This window comes from Chrysemys picta, chromosome 25 (assembly GCF_011386835.1).
Source record: "Chrysemys picta bellii isolate R12L10 chromosome 25, ASM1138683v2, whole genome shotgun sequence".
NCBI lineage: Eukaryota > Metazoa > Chordata > Testudines > Emydidae > Chrysemys > Chrysemys picta.
Window position 1 is genome coordinate 866,541 of NC_088815.1, and position 14,185 is coordinate 880,725.

The window sequence follows — 14,185 nt, forward strand, 5'->3', positions numbered from 1 at the left end:
CACCAATCTGTGGTGATGCCAGACCAAGAATTTAGGAAGTGGGATAGGCGATTAGCAAATGGGGGATGTGAAAAGATGGCATTCTGGGGACTGGCAGTCTGTCCTTGACCAATGCATCAAAATGTTTGTTTGGAGGACCCAGCTTGCCTAGATGAACCGGCACTGCAGAGGCAGAAAGAGGTGGTAGACGTCTCTTGTAACTTCTGCTCTTCTTGCTGGACACGTCCTTGGTACAGGTCATGACATTTGGATAGTGGGAGTGCTATGGGTGAAAGGAGTTTCTTTTTGTTGCCAGCATATAAATACCCAGAGACTTAATGGTCACTTTTGATTCCTTGTGACTATGCAGCCTCTTGTCAGTCTTTCCAGAAAAAAGTGAAGGACCCTCAAAAAGGATCTTGAATGGTCTATTGGCACCACCCCCTATTGTAAGTACCCTTTTGGAGGTTTGGAATAGTCTGGTGAACCTCTGGAGGGGAGGGGGGGATGACCCAAAATGACTGCAGCCATGAACACCATCACCTAATGAGGCCACGTCTCAAGCTGCAGAGTCAGTTGGGTCTAGACCATCCTGCAAAGACGTTTTGGCAACTAATTTCCCCTCATCCACCATCACAGTAAATCCCTGTTTCAGCTCATCTAGTAGCCTGTCCTTAAATTTTACAATTTTACCCCGTGAGATAGTATTGTAATGACCCAGCAGAGCCTCCTGGTTTGCAATTCAAAACTATGAACCTCCTGTGGAATAAAGCTTCCTCCCAAATTAGTCCAATTTCTTTACTTCTTTGCTTTTCAGTAATAACACCTGGTGACCCTGTCTCCTCTTTTTCATTGGCTACAGAGACTACCAGGGAGCGCAGAGAGGGATGATTATAGAAATTTTTCAAGCCCTGTGAGGGGACGTAGTAACTACTCTGCTCTTTTTGCAGTAGTGGGCAGGGAAGGTGGGGTCTGCCACAGAACACTTTCAGGCTCAAGGATAGCCTCCTTAATAGGGAGTGCTACCTTACAGGGTCCCACCAAGGCTAAAATGTCCACAAGCACATGTGACTTTCCCTGGACCTCCTCCGGCTGGATATTCAGAGTTGCAGCCATCCTCTTCAACATCTCCCGATGGGCTCTGTAATCATCAGGTGTGGGAGAAACAGACTCTGCTTATCACTGCCTTATTGGTGGATGACGAGGAGGTGGTCAAGGACTGGTGACGTGAACCCTCTTCTGATTCCTCCAAGGTCAACTCCTGAGAGCAAACCTCTGCATATACAAGTCTCTACCAAGGGTGGTTTGATGTGATTCTGGTACAGACACTCGCAAAGGCAAGTTGTGAGGCATGCTCTAGATTGAGGAGGGAAACCCCAAAGATTCCTGAAAGGCCACTGATATGGCCCCTGGACCCCAATTATGTCTGGGCCATTGGTCCTTGTGAGATAGGCCATGCTGTGACTACGCCTGGTACCATGGTGAATAGGCACTCCATGGGAACTGCTGTATGTATTCGGGCAGTGACATGTAAGAACCTCAGAATCCAATGACAAGTCCTCATCCTCCCACCAGGAGAGAGCTGTCACCATCAGTACCGGGGAGACAGGTTCAGAGCCTGGAGTTGGAGGTACTGCAAGATCATGGCTGGTTTCCCCCTACTTGCTACTGATCTGAGATACACATTAAAGAGTGGGCCTGAAGGTACCGTATGGGGCATCTGAGGAACAGTCGACATTGATACTTTAGACACCGGAGCTGGGTTAGAGTCCTGAACAGCAAGGAAAATCGGTACTGACAGGCTGAATAACTCCCAAACTGCCATAAAAATGGCACTGTGACAGAATGCTGGGCAACAACAGCTGAGCCAGCACTCTGGTCACTGCAGCTCCAATTAAACACTGCAGAACAGACCTGGTTAAGAAGAGCTGTGCCTAACTGGTGAGGGGAGGAGAGTTGGAAGGCTAATTAAGCCATTATGCCAAGGCTCTGCTCTTCCCCGCTTGCCTCAGGAGCTGCGGGCTCCCTAAGATGGTAGGAGTACGGCTATATATTGTACAAGGGTGGTGGGAACCGACATTGTAAATAAACTGCACTGGGTGTGTTACTAGCATAAAGGTCTCTGAATGGTTTGTGGACTTGAGCAGAGGTAGGAGTGAGTGGGCCCTGCCACAGGCACCAGGAAATCCTACAATACTGATATCTGAACTGAGGTCCATCTAGTCCAGTGGAGGTCCACCAGTGCCAGATGCTTCAAAGGAAGGAGTAAAAGCCCTGCAGCTGGCAGATAATCCGCTCCCCTCATTAGGTCTCATGGTGATCTCTAGCAGTTCAGAGGTTGGTTGTAGCCCTGACACGAGATTTATTAACCCTTCCAAAATTTTTGTCAGCATTAACTGTAACACTGGATATTTGTTATCTTTACAAATGTCCAATCCCTTTCTGAATCTTGCTAAATTCTTTGTCTCAATGACTTCCTGAGGCAGTGAGTTTCACAGTCTAAGAAGTGCCGTGTGAAAAAGTATTTTTTTAGTCTATTATGAATTTATCTTCCCTTCTAATTTCATTGAAACTCTCCTTGTTCTTGTGTTATGACAGAGGGAGAACAGAAACTCCTGATACACCACCTCAGACCAGTTATTTTATATACTTTTATCAAGCCTCCCTCCACCCCAGGCAAACAATATGTTTTTTCATTCCCTCTTCATGTGAAAGTTTTTCCACCTCTCTAATCATTTTCAATGTCCTTGTCTGAACCCCCTTTAATTCCATACTATCCTTTTTGTGATGGGGTGACAGTACAGATTTTTATAATGCTATTATAATATATTCTTTATCCCTTTTCTTATACATCCAAACATTTTGTTAGCTTTTTTGACTGCAGCTGATCATCAAGCAAGTCTTCATAGAGCTGTCTACAGTGATGCCCAGGTTGCATTGCTGAGTTAATACATGCAGTGTTACTGTAATCATGTTGGTCCCAGGATATTAGAGAGAAAAAGTGGGTGAGGTAAGAGGAGGTTACTCACCCTGTGCAGTAACTGACATTCTTCGAGATGAGTGTCCCTGTGGGTGCTCCACTCTAGGTGTTGGTGCGTCCCTGCGCCTTCACTCGGAGACTTTTCGTAGCAGTACTCGTACTGGCCACACATGCGCAGAGGCTGCCCCCAGCAGTGAGTCTAGGATAATAGTGTGCATGCATGGCCAATCTCCTCAGTTCCTTCTCTACAACGGAGGCTACCCCAACTCCGAAGTATATGGGAGGAGGGTGGGTAGTGGAGCACCCACAGGGATACTCATCTCGAAGAACGTCAGTTACTGCACAGGGTGAGTAACCTCCTCTTCTTCTTCGAGAGATGTCCCTGTGGGTGCTCCACTCTAGCTGACTTAAAAGCCGTGTATCTTAAGGAGGTAGGGACTTCGGATCTGATAGGAACGCCGTTGATAGTACAGCCCTGCCCAAACGTATATCAGATAGAGGGCCTTGAGTAAGGGCATAGTGTTTAACAAAAGTGTGCTCAGAGGACCAGGTAGCTGCTTTACAGATATCAGCCAGGGGAACTTTGCGTAAGAATGCTACAGAGGCAGCCATAGATCTAGTGGAGTGTGTTCTGATGCCGTCTGGAGGTGTAACTTTCTTCATCTGATAGCACAACCGGATGCACTGAGAAATCCAGTTCGAAAGTCTCTGGGTAGAAATAGGTGTACCTCTGGAACGCTCCGCGATGGAAACAAAAAGTCTGGAAGAATTTCTAAAAGGTTTGGTTCTATCCAAATAGAAGGACAAGGCCCTGCGTACATCTAGTGTATGCATTGAGGCTTCGAACGAGTTCGCATGTGGCTTCGGGAAAAAGGTTGGTAAGTGAATCGGCTCATTAATGTGGAACGAGGAGTGTACTTTAGGAAGAAAATTGGGGTGTAACCTGAGGGTAACCTTGTCTTTGAAAAATATCGTATATGGTGGGTCTGCCATAAGAGCTGCTATTTCTCCTGCCCGCCTGGCGGAGGTAATTGCCACTAAAAATGCTGTTTTCATCAAAAGGTGTAAAAGGGAACACGTGGCTAGGGGTTCAAATGGTTGTTGGGTTAGGCAAGAGAGAACTAGATGAAGGTCCCACGGGGTGGTGGGTGGTTTTATGTCTGGGTATAGGGTTTGGAGTCCCTTGAGGAAGCGCTTGGTGATAGGATGAGCAAATACGGAAGTACCCTCAAATTTGTCATGAAAAGTTGTAATAGCAGCTAAATGGATCCTGATGGAACTGGAAGAAAGGCCGGATTGCTTAAGGTCCAATAGGTAGTCAAGTATGAGCGGAAGAGGTGCTGACGTGGGACTAAGTTGTTTAGTTGAACACCAGTGTGTGAATCGTTTCCACTTACATAGATAGGTGGTGCGAGTAGATTGTGTTCTGCTATGCAGGAGCACTCTTTGAACTTGTTCAGAACAATCTAGTTCATTTTGGGAGAACCATGTAGGAACCATGCTTTGAGGTGGAGCATGGATAAGTTGGGGTGGAGAAAACGGCCGTGTTGTTGTGATAGGAGGTTCGGAATGAGAGGCAAGGGGATTGGTGGTCGAATGGACATTTTGGTGAGAAACGGAAACCAGGGCTGTCTGGGCCATGATGGGGCAATTAGGATCACTTTGGCTCCATCTGTTCGTATTTTTATCAGGACCCTGTTCAGAACCGGTATCGGGGGAAACGCATACAGTAAGTTTTGGTGCCATGGGATCATGAATGCGTCTCCCAGGGAATGTTTGCCTAGCCCTGCTCTGGAGCAAAAATTGGGACATTTCTTGTTTTTTGCAGTTGCAAAGAGGTCTATTACTGGGTAGCCCCAAATGCGGAATATGTCGCGAATGATGTGCTCGTTTAATTCCCATTCGTGATCCCACAGGAAACGTCTGCTTAGTTCGTCCGCTGTGGTATTCATCACTCCAGGAAAGTAGGCCCCTGATACCCGGATGTTGTTCGCAATGCACCAGTTCCAGAGTTTCATAGCCTCTGTGCACAGGGACTGGGATCGAGCTCCCCCCTGCCTGTTCACGTAGAACATGCATGCAATATTGTCTGTCATTATGCGTACGTGTTGGTTCTTGATCAGTGGTAGGAACTGACGGCACGCATTGCGAATGGCTCGAAGTTCTAGGACATTTATATGGAGAGAGGTCTCGGTTGAAGACCAAAGCCCCTGGGCTGTGTGGTGAGACATGTGTGCACCCCATCCTGTCAGAGATGCATCGGTCGTCAGTATGAGGGATGGAGCCTGCTGAAGAAAGGGGACTCCAGAGCAGAGGTTGGAGTGAATTGTCCACCACTGTAGAGAATATTTGACTCGGGCAGGTATGGAGAGAGTCTTGTTTAGAGGGTGCACATTCGGTCTGTACACCGTGGCCAACCACGCTTGGAAGCACCTCATATATAGACGTGCATTTTGAACGACGGAGGTGCACGAGGCCATGTGACCTAGTATTTGTAGGCAGTCCCAGACAGTCACCTGGGGACTGTTGCGAATCCTTGTGGCTAGTTGTCTTATAGAATTGAAGCGAGCTGGTGGGAGAGATGCCAACCCCGTCCGGGAGTCGAGGTATGCCCCTATGAACTCCAGATGTTGGGTGGGGTATAATGTGGATTTGTTTTTGTTTACTTGCAGGCCTAAAGATAGGAAACAATCGATGGTAAGCCGTATGGATCGGAGAGCTTCATCGAACGTTGAAGCTTTGAGGAGGCAATTGTCTAGGTAAGGAAATATTACGACCCCTTGTTTTCTGAGGTAGGCTGTAACTACGGCTAGGATCTTGGAAAAAACACGGGGGGGCGTGGACAGTCCGAAAGGGAGAACCCTGTATTGGAAATGTGTGGAGCCGAGAGTAAAGCGTAGGAATCGTCTGTGGGATGGGTGTATAGTCACATGAAAAAAGGCATCCTGTAGGTCAAGGGCTGAAAACCAGTCGCCCTGCTCCAGCGCTGGGATTATAGTGGTGAGAGTGACCATCTTGAACTTTTGCTTTTTGACAAATTTGTTGAGCCGCCTGAGGTCGAGGATTGGTCGCCATCCCCCATTTTTCTTCTCTGTTAAGAAATAATGGGAGTAAAAACCCTTCCCTCTGTGTCGTTCTGGCACAGTTTCTACTGCTCCCAGTTGAAGGAGATGCTGCACTTCTTGGAAGAGTAGTTGCTTGTGAGATGGGTCCCTGAAGAGGGACGGGGAGGGTGGGTGGGTGGGAGGGAGCGAGAGGAAGGGGATGGCGTATCCAATTGTAACTACCTCTATGACCCATTTGTCGGATGTAATTTTCTGCCATTGATGAGAGAATGGTCGTAGGCGGTGTCCAAAGATAGGTGTGCCGGCTGAAGTGGGAATGCTGTTTTCTAAACCCTCGACCAATGCTTCAAATCTGCCTATTAGTTGGAGGGGGTTGCAGCGCCCCTGTAGAATTAGGACGACGACGCTGGAATCTTGGTCTTTGGCGTCGTTGTTGCTGTTGTTGTTCCTGTGGTCTATAGGAGTGTTGTGAAAGTGTGGGGTAGCGTGGTCGGTGATAAGGTTGATATCTATATTGTCGTCTTCTGGTCGCAGGTGGCTGGAGGCCTAGGGACCGGAGGGTTGCTCTTGCGTCCTTCATCGAATGCAGCATGTCGTTTGTGGTGGAGGCAAAAAGTTTTTCCCCATCGAAGGGAAGATCTTCAATGGTGCTCTGGACCTCTCGAGGGAAGAAGGAGGAAGAGAGCCATGAACCTCGTCGCATGACCACTGCTGTGGCGGTCGACCTTGCTGCAGTGTTAGCTACATCGAGGGCCGCTTGGAGAGCGGTGCGTGATATGGTTTGTCCCTCGGAAACCAGAGCTGTGAATTGTTGTTTCTTCTGTTCTGGGATGTGATCAATAAAATCCATGAATTTATTATAGTTTTTGTGGTCATATTTTGCAAGGACTGCGGTATAATTAGCTATGCGAAATTGTAGCGTCGAGGATGCATATACTTTACGGCCGAAGAGGTCCAGGCGTTTACTGTCCTTGTTGGCTGCAGTGGAGCGGGCGTACTGTTGTTTGGCCCTCTGGTTTGCTGCGTCCACTACCAATGAGTTTGGTGCTGGATGGGTAAAAAGGAATTCAGAGCCCTTTGAAGGAATTAAGTACTTCCTGTCCGCTTGTTTACAGGTAGGTAGGCTAGTGGCTGGATTCTGCCAGATGGATTTAGCGGGTTCTAAAAGGGCTATGTTGATTGGTAATGCCACTCTAGAGGAAGAAGAGGGCTGCAAAATGTCTGTTAGTTCATGCCGTTGTTCAGTGACTTCCTCTAAGTTAATTTTCAAGTCACCTGCAGCTCTTTTAAAGAGGTCTTGGAATTTGGCATAGTCATCCGACGGGGTTGGAGGAAGGGGAAGTAAGGCTTCCTCAAGCATTACGTCGGACTCTGCTGGAATAGGAGCAGGACTCAGTTGCTCCTGGGAGTGTGACGGTGCTGCCTGGTATCTTATGTCACTGGCAGGTCCGTCACGAGGCAGTGCTAAACCGGTGTTGCAGCTGGTCGAAGTGCCGTAGCGCATGTGTTCTCGGGGGTACGATGCCCATGGTGCCCAACATTGCCAAGGTGGTGGGTAGGGCATAGGTGTTGCCATCCAAGGGTTCACTCCCCATGGGGCAGGATACTGAGGACAGGCTGAGGTAGTTTTTTTGTAACCCCTGTTGATCTGGGTCTGGGAGTCTTGAGAAGGAGAAAAAACTGCCTGTGGATCAGTTTCCTCCTCACTGGAGGAAGGTTGTTCTGATCCTGAATCCAGCATTGGAGAAAAACAGGCATTTATCAGGGGAGACTGCTGAATAGGTGAGACCAATAGATCTGCTGTCTGAGTGAATTGAAAAGGTGAGGCTCCTGCATGAGGTGAAAGCTGCGGAGGAGGAAATTGCCCTGAGGGAACATTCCTCTGAGCAGGGGTTTTGCCTTTGATCTCCCTGTCAGCCTGTGCCGCGATTGCCGGTGCCGTGGTAGGTGCCGGGGGGACAACATCAGCCTGCACAGGGTCAGGCAAGGCTGGAAATGTCGGCACCGTGTTCGTCTCGGTGCCGAACGGTGCCATAAACGAGGCAGGCAACTGAAAGCCTGAAGCCTCGGCACCGGAGCTTCGCGCCACCGCCGCAGCCTGGGCGGCTTTCGTGCGGTGCCTGAGGAGCCCGGCTCTTCAAAAGTGCTGAGGCGAGGAAACACAGGCAGGGAAACTGTTGACCTGCCTGAGGCACTTTTGTGCCTCACCAACTTCTTTGCTGGAGAGGGCTGCCCCTTTTTTGTAGCTTTCTTCAGTTTTTTTGAAGCAGGGGGGCTGTGGCGGGCAGTAGAGCTGGAGTCGGCTCCTGGGTCTGAAACTGACCCGATAGACTTCTGCAGGAGGAGCAGTTTCAGTTTAAGCTCCCTGTCCTTTCGTGCCCTGGAACTGAGTTTGGTACAGTGGGCACATTTTTGGGGAATGTGTGTTTCCCCCAGGCATTTTATACAATGAGAGTGGCCATCAGAGAGCGGAATAGCGTCCTTACACGTAGCGCAGTGCTTAAAGCCTGTGGAGCCAGGCATGGTAGAAGCGGCTGCGGCTGAGAGAAATTTTTTTTTTTTAACAGATAAAAGAACTAATGAGCTACACTAACAAGAACTGACAACAAACTAACTACTAGAACAGGTAATAGTAACAAAGTGAGGGATTTCCTAACGAGTCTGCTGAGCTCCGTCTCAGGCCGGGGACGGTAGAGAAGGAACTGAGGAGACTGGCCACACATGCGCACTATTATCCTAGACTCACTGCGGGGGGCAGCCTCTGCGCATGTGTGGCCAGTACGAATACTGCTATGAAAAGTCTCCGAGTGAAGGCGCAGGGACGCACCAATACCTAGAGTGGAGCACCCACAGGGACATCTCTCGAAGAAGAATATCTTTTATTAGATCAACTTCAGTTGGCGAGAGCAACAAGTTTTCAAGCTTACACAGAGCTCTTCTTTGGGTGTGGAAGTTGATACAGTTAATTAGAATCCTGTAAGGTGTAGGAGTAGTTTACCTTTTTCCCTTCAATGTGCATTACTTTATTTTATCAATATTGAACTTCATCTGCCATCCAGACAACCTTAACCTGGCCCTCTGTTTGATACCATTGTTCTCATGGGATTAATTTATATTTCCCACTGTCTGTGGTTTTGAATCTCATGTTAATTCACTTTCACCATTTACAACAGATGTGTTCATTGGTTTATAATAATAGTACTGTTAACTATACTATCTTACTCAGGGGCGGGGTTTCTAATAGATAAGAGCATTTTTAATACATTTATTTGGTAGGTGTTCTATATGAGCACCTGGGTCTGATGCCATCAGCCTTTAGGTAAACTCCAGCTAGTACAGAACTCTGTGACACCTCAGCAACACCGGCTTCTGCAAGAACATCAAATCTGTCATCCACTCCCTACACTGACTTCCCACAGAACACTGAATCAAGTTCAAGGTCTCAAGCCTTATCTTCAAGGTGCTCAACAGCCTGGGCCCAGGGTATCTGAAAGACTATCCAAAGCTCTGGGATGAAGACTGTGGTCCTCGCATAGTGAGACTCCCTACAAGAAGAATAAAGCTTGTCTGTGCAGGAGACAGAGCTTTCTCGAAGGCCAGACCAAGAATGCAGAATTAATTCCCCCAGGAACTAAGAACCATCATAAACCTCCCCATCTTCCACTTCAAGGGCAAGGCACATTATTGTGACCTTGCCTCCTCTTAGAGAAACCCAGAGTAACAAGTGTACTTAGATACATTTTTCAAAAAATATTCAAGATGGAACTAGAAAATTGCACAGGTCCCGTTACAAAGAAAATCCTGGTGTTACCTTAACTATAGAGCCACTCCGAGTGCTTCCATAGTAGCATGAAAGCTCCCTGAGGTAGGGATAGAGTTTTCCCTTTGATTGTGAGGCAGCCAGTAGAACACTAAGATACCAGTAATATCTACCTTGGCCTGATAGGTCTGTTCCAGCTCCATTTTGTACAGTTTGACCTGTTCATCATGTTGATTGCGCAGATCCTGCAGGGCCTGGGCCATTTTGGATTCATACTCCTGCTGGTGACTGCTGTCTATCTCAACTAAACGGTGCTCATGCCGTTTCCTTGTCTCTCTTACTTCCTACATAAACAAAAATGCAGGCAAAGGCCCAAGTTAGGGTAAACAACATGATCAATTTCTTTTACACCACAATTAATTATTTCTGTTATTTAGCTGCCAAGGCATTGAAAGCATATCACAAAGTCCAACACAGTTAAAAACACGAACTTTAGATCTGTTAAGGTGAGCTAAATGTTTTAACAGATACAAAATTATCTGGTCCCTTTCTACAGGAGCTAATTTATAAACATGTTCAAACATTAATTGTCTTCACTTAAAAAACGCAAAGAGATTCTAAAATAAGGGGTTATTTTGTGCTGCATTAACCTAATAAGAGAGAGCAGGATCAAATATCAATTTTAACAGCAGATCGAGTGCAGCACAAAACCCTCTCCCCTCAACACACACACATTAAACCCACTGGTAGATGACACTCTCTGTAGAGATTCATATATTACTCTGGTAAAAATGGGTACACTGTGAACCAGTGACACGAGGTGAAAATAATGAATTCATATGGGTGTGCACTTAAGAGATCAATCTGGATGAGCCCTATTTATTTAAGACTTTGAATTAACAGCAAAAAACCTACATGCATCTTCTTTCCCTGAAGTATAACAGGACCTAAAATGTGATGCTCTTGAATTTTATTGTTTTCACTCAGACATTCTCTCTCTTTCCAGAGAACTGTGAGCTCTTGATGCCCTAAATTAACCTTTCAACATGTTTGCATGCATGAGCAACATACATAGAAGGCTAACAGGAATTCAGAACGACTTTACAAATTGTCTTACAGGAATACCCTACATCTGCAAACAGAAGAGAGACTCTCAAACGACAAAAAAATGTCTTTCCACTCACTGTGATGTGCCTTAATCTGATATAGAGAGAATTCCATTTTATATGCCAAGATAACTAGAAGTGCAGAGCCAGGTAGTTCTGGGTGCTTACCCCAGCTCTGCCACTGATTTAACGTGTGACTTTATGCAAGTCATTTAATAGCTTTGTGCCTCAGTTTCTCTATTTATAAAATGGGGACAATGATGATCATTTCCCTAACTCACAAGATTAGTCATTGTTTGTAGAGCACTTTGAGCAAAGGCTACATAAGCTCTGTGTTATGATTAAGCTGTTGGATTGATCATACCTCCTCAAATATGTTCTTCCGGAAATCCAGGTCCTCTTGTAAGCTCTGGCAGCGATTCTCCAAGTCCACTCGCATCAATGTCTCCTTTTCCAATTGCTTCTTAGCCACAGCATGACCATCTTCTGCCTAGTGAGAAATTCAGAATCCAAATTTTAAAACTGCATTTAAGTTCAACTGGCATCCTTGTTCTCCATTTATGAAATTCTACATAGTGCCCTTAATTTAACTGCCTGTTCCCAAGTGTTCCCAACTATTCATCCGTTCCCAAGTTAACGAGTTTCCCAAAAGAATACCAGTGACTACATTTAAAACAACTTTCATATGCTGGTATCACCTACTACAGTTCATGTTTATCTCAGTACTGTCTGATAACATAACTGGGAATTGTTAGCTCCCCACACTTTATACATGGAGTAGACTATTCTTTAAATATTTTTCATTGGGACAGCGTGGGTATTATTTCTGCATGTACTTGATGATGTAAAAGGATGGTGCTGAAGCAGTGCTGAAATGCCAGGCTTTACTCAAGACAATGTTAGGCTGCCCTTGCTCATGAACAAACATTTGTGGGTTTCATAAACCAGTTGAGAAAGACAGGCATCTGCATACCAGAGTTGTTCTATGGAGCAAGAGCCACACACATGCAAATTTAATCTCTATACTTCATGTATCAATCTCTAAGTAGATATATTAGCATGATTGTGCAACACATTACAACAGTAAACTAAAGTAACAAATTCAACAGGATAGAGTCTTTCTTTGTATGTAGGTAAACTCTAAAATGTTCCTTTACATACCTTAGCAAGCTGGGCCCGCAGGTCAGCAACCTCTGCTTCCAAACTGCGCTTCTCATTAAGAGCAGTACTGAGTTCTGCTTCACTTCTATGGAACAGGGCTTCAAGATCCTTAATGCGACTCTGAGCCACGGATAAATCTGCATCTTTCTTTTTGTAGCTAAAAAAATAATAGATATATGAGTCTTTATTTCCACAAGCTGGCTGCTAGTTTTATTTCTTTCAAAAGGTTTTGTTACATTGAGGTTCCATATCCCAAACTGACCTCTAGCAGTTATTACTCATTATTTACCACTAGGTGGCCCCAGACTACTATCTATTTTTGCGGATACAGACTAACACGGCTGCTACTCTGAAACCTATCTATTTTAAGTTATTAAAAATAAACCACTCTAAAAAAACTTTTTTTCCATTGAGCTGTTGCAAATCTGTTGATTACTTAAGAGAAACTTTAGCAACTTTAGCCACTTGTGGGGGGAAAAGTTACATTAAACTGTCTCCCCAACAGACCGTGATAAAGTCAGCATTAAATATACATACAGCACAATGTCCAGTGCTGAATAAAAATTCCATTAATCAATTAACTTAAAAGTTGGATAGCACATTTCATCCTGAGGAGCCTTACAAACCTTGGACCTGATCCTTAGAGTAGGAGAGCACCTGCAACTCCCACTGAAGTCAATGTGTGTTGCAGGTGTTCAGTGCTTCTAAGGATCAGGGCCATTCTACATAATGTGCTCATTCCCAAACCAAAAAATCGTTTCACCCACCACTGAAATGCAGTCACATCTTGGAGGCAAAGTAGCAATCATTTAACAGTACCCAGTACAATACACATCAAATGATGACAGATCATTTTCCCCAGTGCAGATAGCCAGGAATATTTGATAGTTGGCAATGTGAGTTTGTAGACTGATAGAAGAACAGGCTTTCCTTCTGAAAAGGTCAAGCTTTTTAGAGAGTCCATGTCTCTTGGTGTCATCTTAGGAAATCCTTGTTGTTCAGACTTTTCTTGCAAGAGATCCTGGCACCTGATGTGAGTAGAAATCCTCAAAGCTCTTAAGAAGGAGTTGATATCATCTATCAGCTCTTTTAGACGTAGACAATATCAGAGGTTAGGGTCTGCCACAAGTACTTAGCTGGCTCCAATAATTCCTTGTTGATCAGCATTGCAAGATTTCCAGGCATAGTGTGGTGCAGAATATCAAATAATTTTAGGCTTCTCTTGAACCACCTCCTGTGTAAAAGGTCTCAGCTATATATTTCACAAGGTTGTGGAAGATTCTGAGATTATCTGGTGGGTGGCATGGATGGATTAACAGTGTCATCAGGAAAGGAGGAGGATACTGGAGCTGGAATCAATTGCTCGTCCACCTCTGCACACTGATCTTCCTCACTCCACCTCTAGTCTCTAGATTCGGTGATTGCGCTAGCTGACTTAGGTAACTAACTAACCTGCCATAAGGTGAAGGCAATTTAACCAGTTGGGGGGAGCAGGAAGAAGGAGGCGGGAAGAGGCAGAGGATGGTGGCTTGCAGACATATGGCTACATAACCCATGCCCAGCACAGCCAAGACTGGTAAGCATATGCATACTGGACTGAACACCACAAAGGAGGATACTGAGGGCATGTTTCCAACAAGACTAATGTGTTTTCCTAATTACAGAGTGGTCTTGTGGCATCCCTCCCAGGATCCCAGTATAATGCCCAGGAAGAGGAATGGGAATGAGTAGGAGATGAATCCCAATGGAGAAGATGAAAGAGAATACATCTCTTTTAGTGGCACAACTACCCTTTCCAGTTTGCTATGGCACTCCAGCATAAGAAACATGTTACTGACCTCTCCCATGCAAAATGTGGCACTGTGATTTCAGTGACCAAAAACCTAATCATCGTTGCTGATGTTTGTACAAGCCAACAAGAGTGAGTGTGGTACAAGGCCCATATATAGACTGCTGAACAGGCCATTGATGCCAAGGTGGTCCAATAACAATGTGATGGATACAAACACACTCAGTATCAAGAAAGGCGGCACTGAAAAGTCAGCAAGAAGTTGTTAAACAAGTCTATCCTAAACAAAGAAAGAGGTGGTTATTTATCTGTAACTGGAGGTTCTTCAAGATGGGTGGTCCCTCT

General features: G+C 45.7%; 1 protein-coding gene across 1 annotated transcript in view; it reads right to left on the reverse strand.

Moving 5' to 3' along the window:
- The window catches only part of LMNB2 (lamin B2), a 93,552-nt gene that overhangs the window by 12,407 nt on the left and 66,960 nt on the right, over positions 1-14,185 (reverse strand). Inside the window, exons 3-5 of the mRNA XM_065578399.1 lie at positions 12,052-12,208; positions 11,255-11,380; positions 9,958-10,128 (exon numbers count right to left, since the gene is read on the reverse strand). Coding sequence (XP_065434471.1) covers positions 9,958-10,128; positions 11,255-11,380; positions 12,052-12,208 — 454 coding nt within the window. The remainder of the gene's footprint in view (positions 1-9,957; positions 10,129-11,254; positions 11,381-12,051; positions 12,209-14,185) is intronic.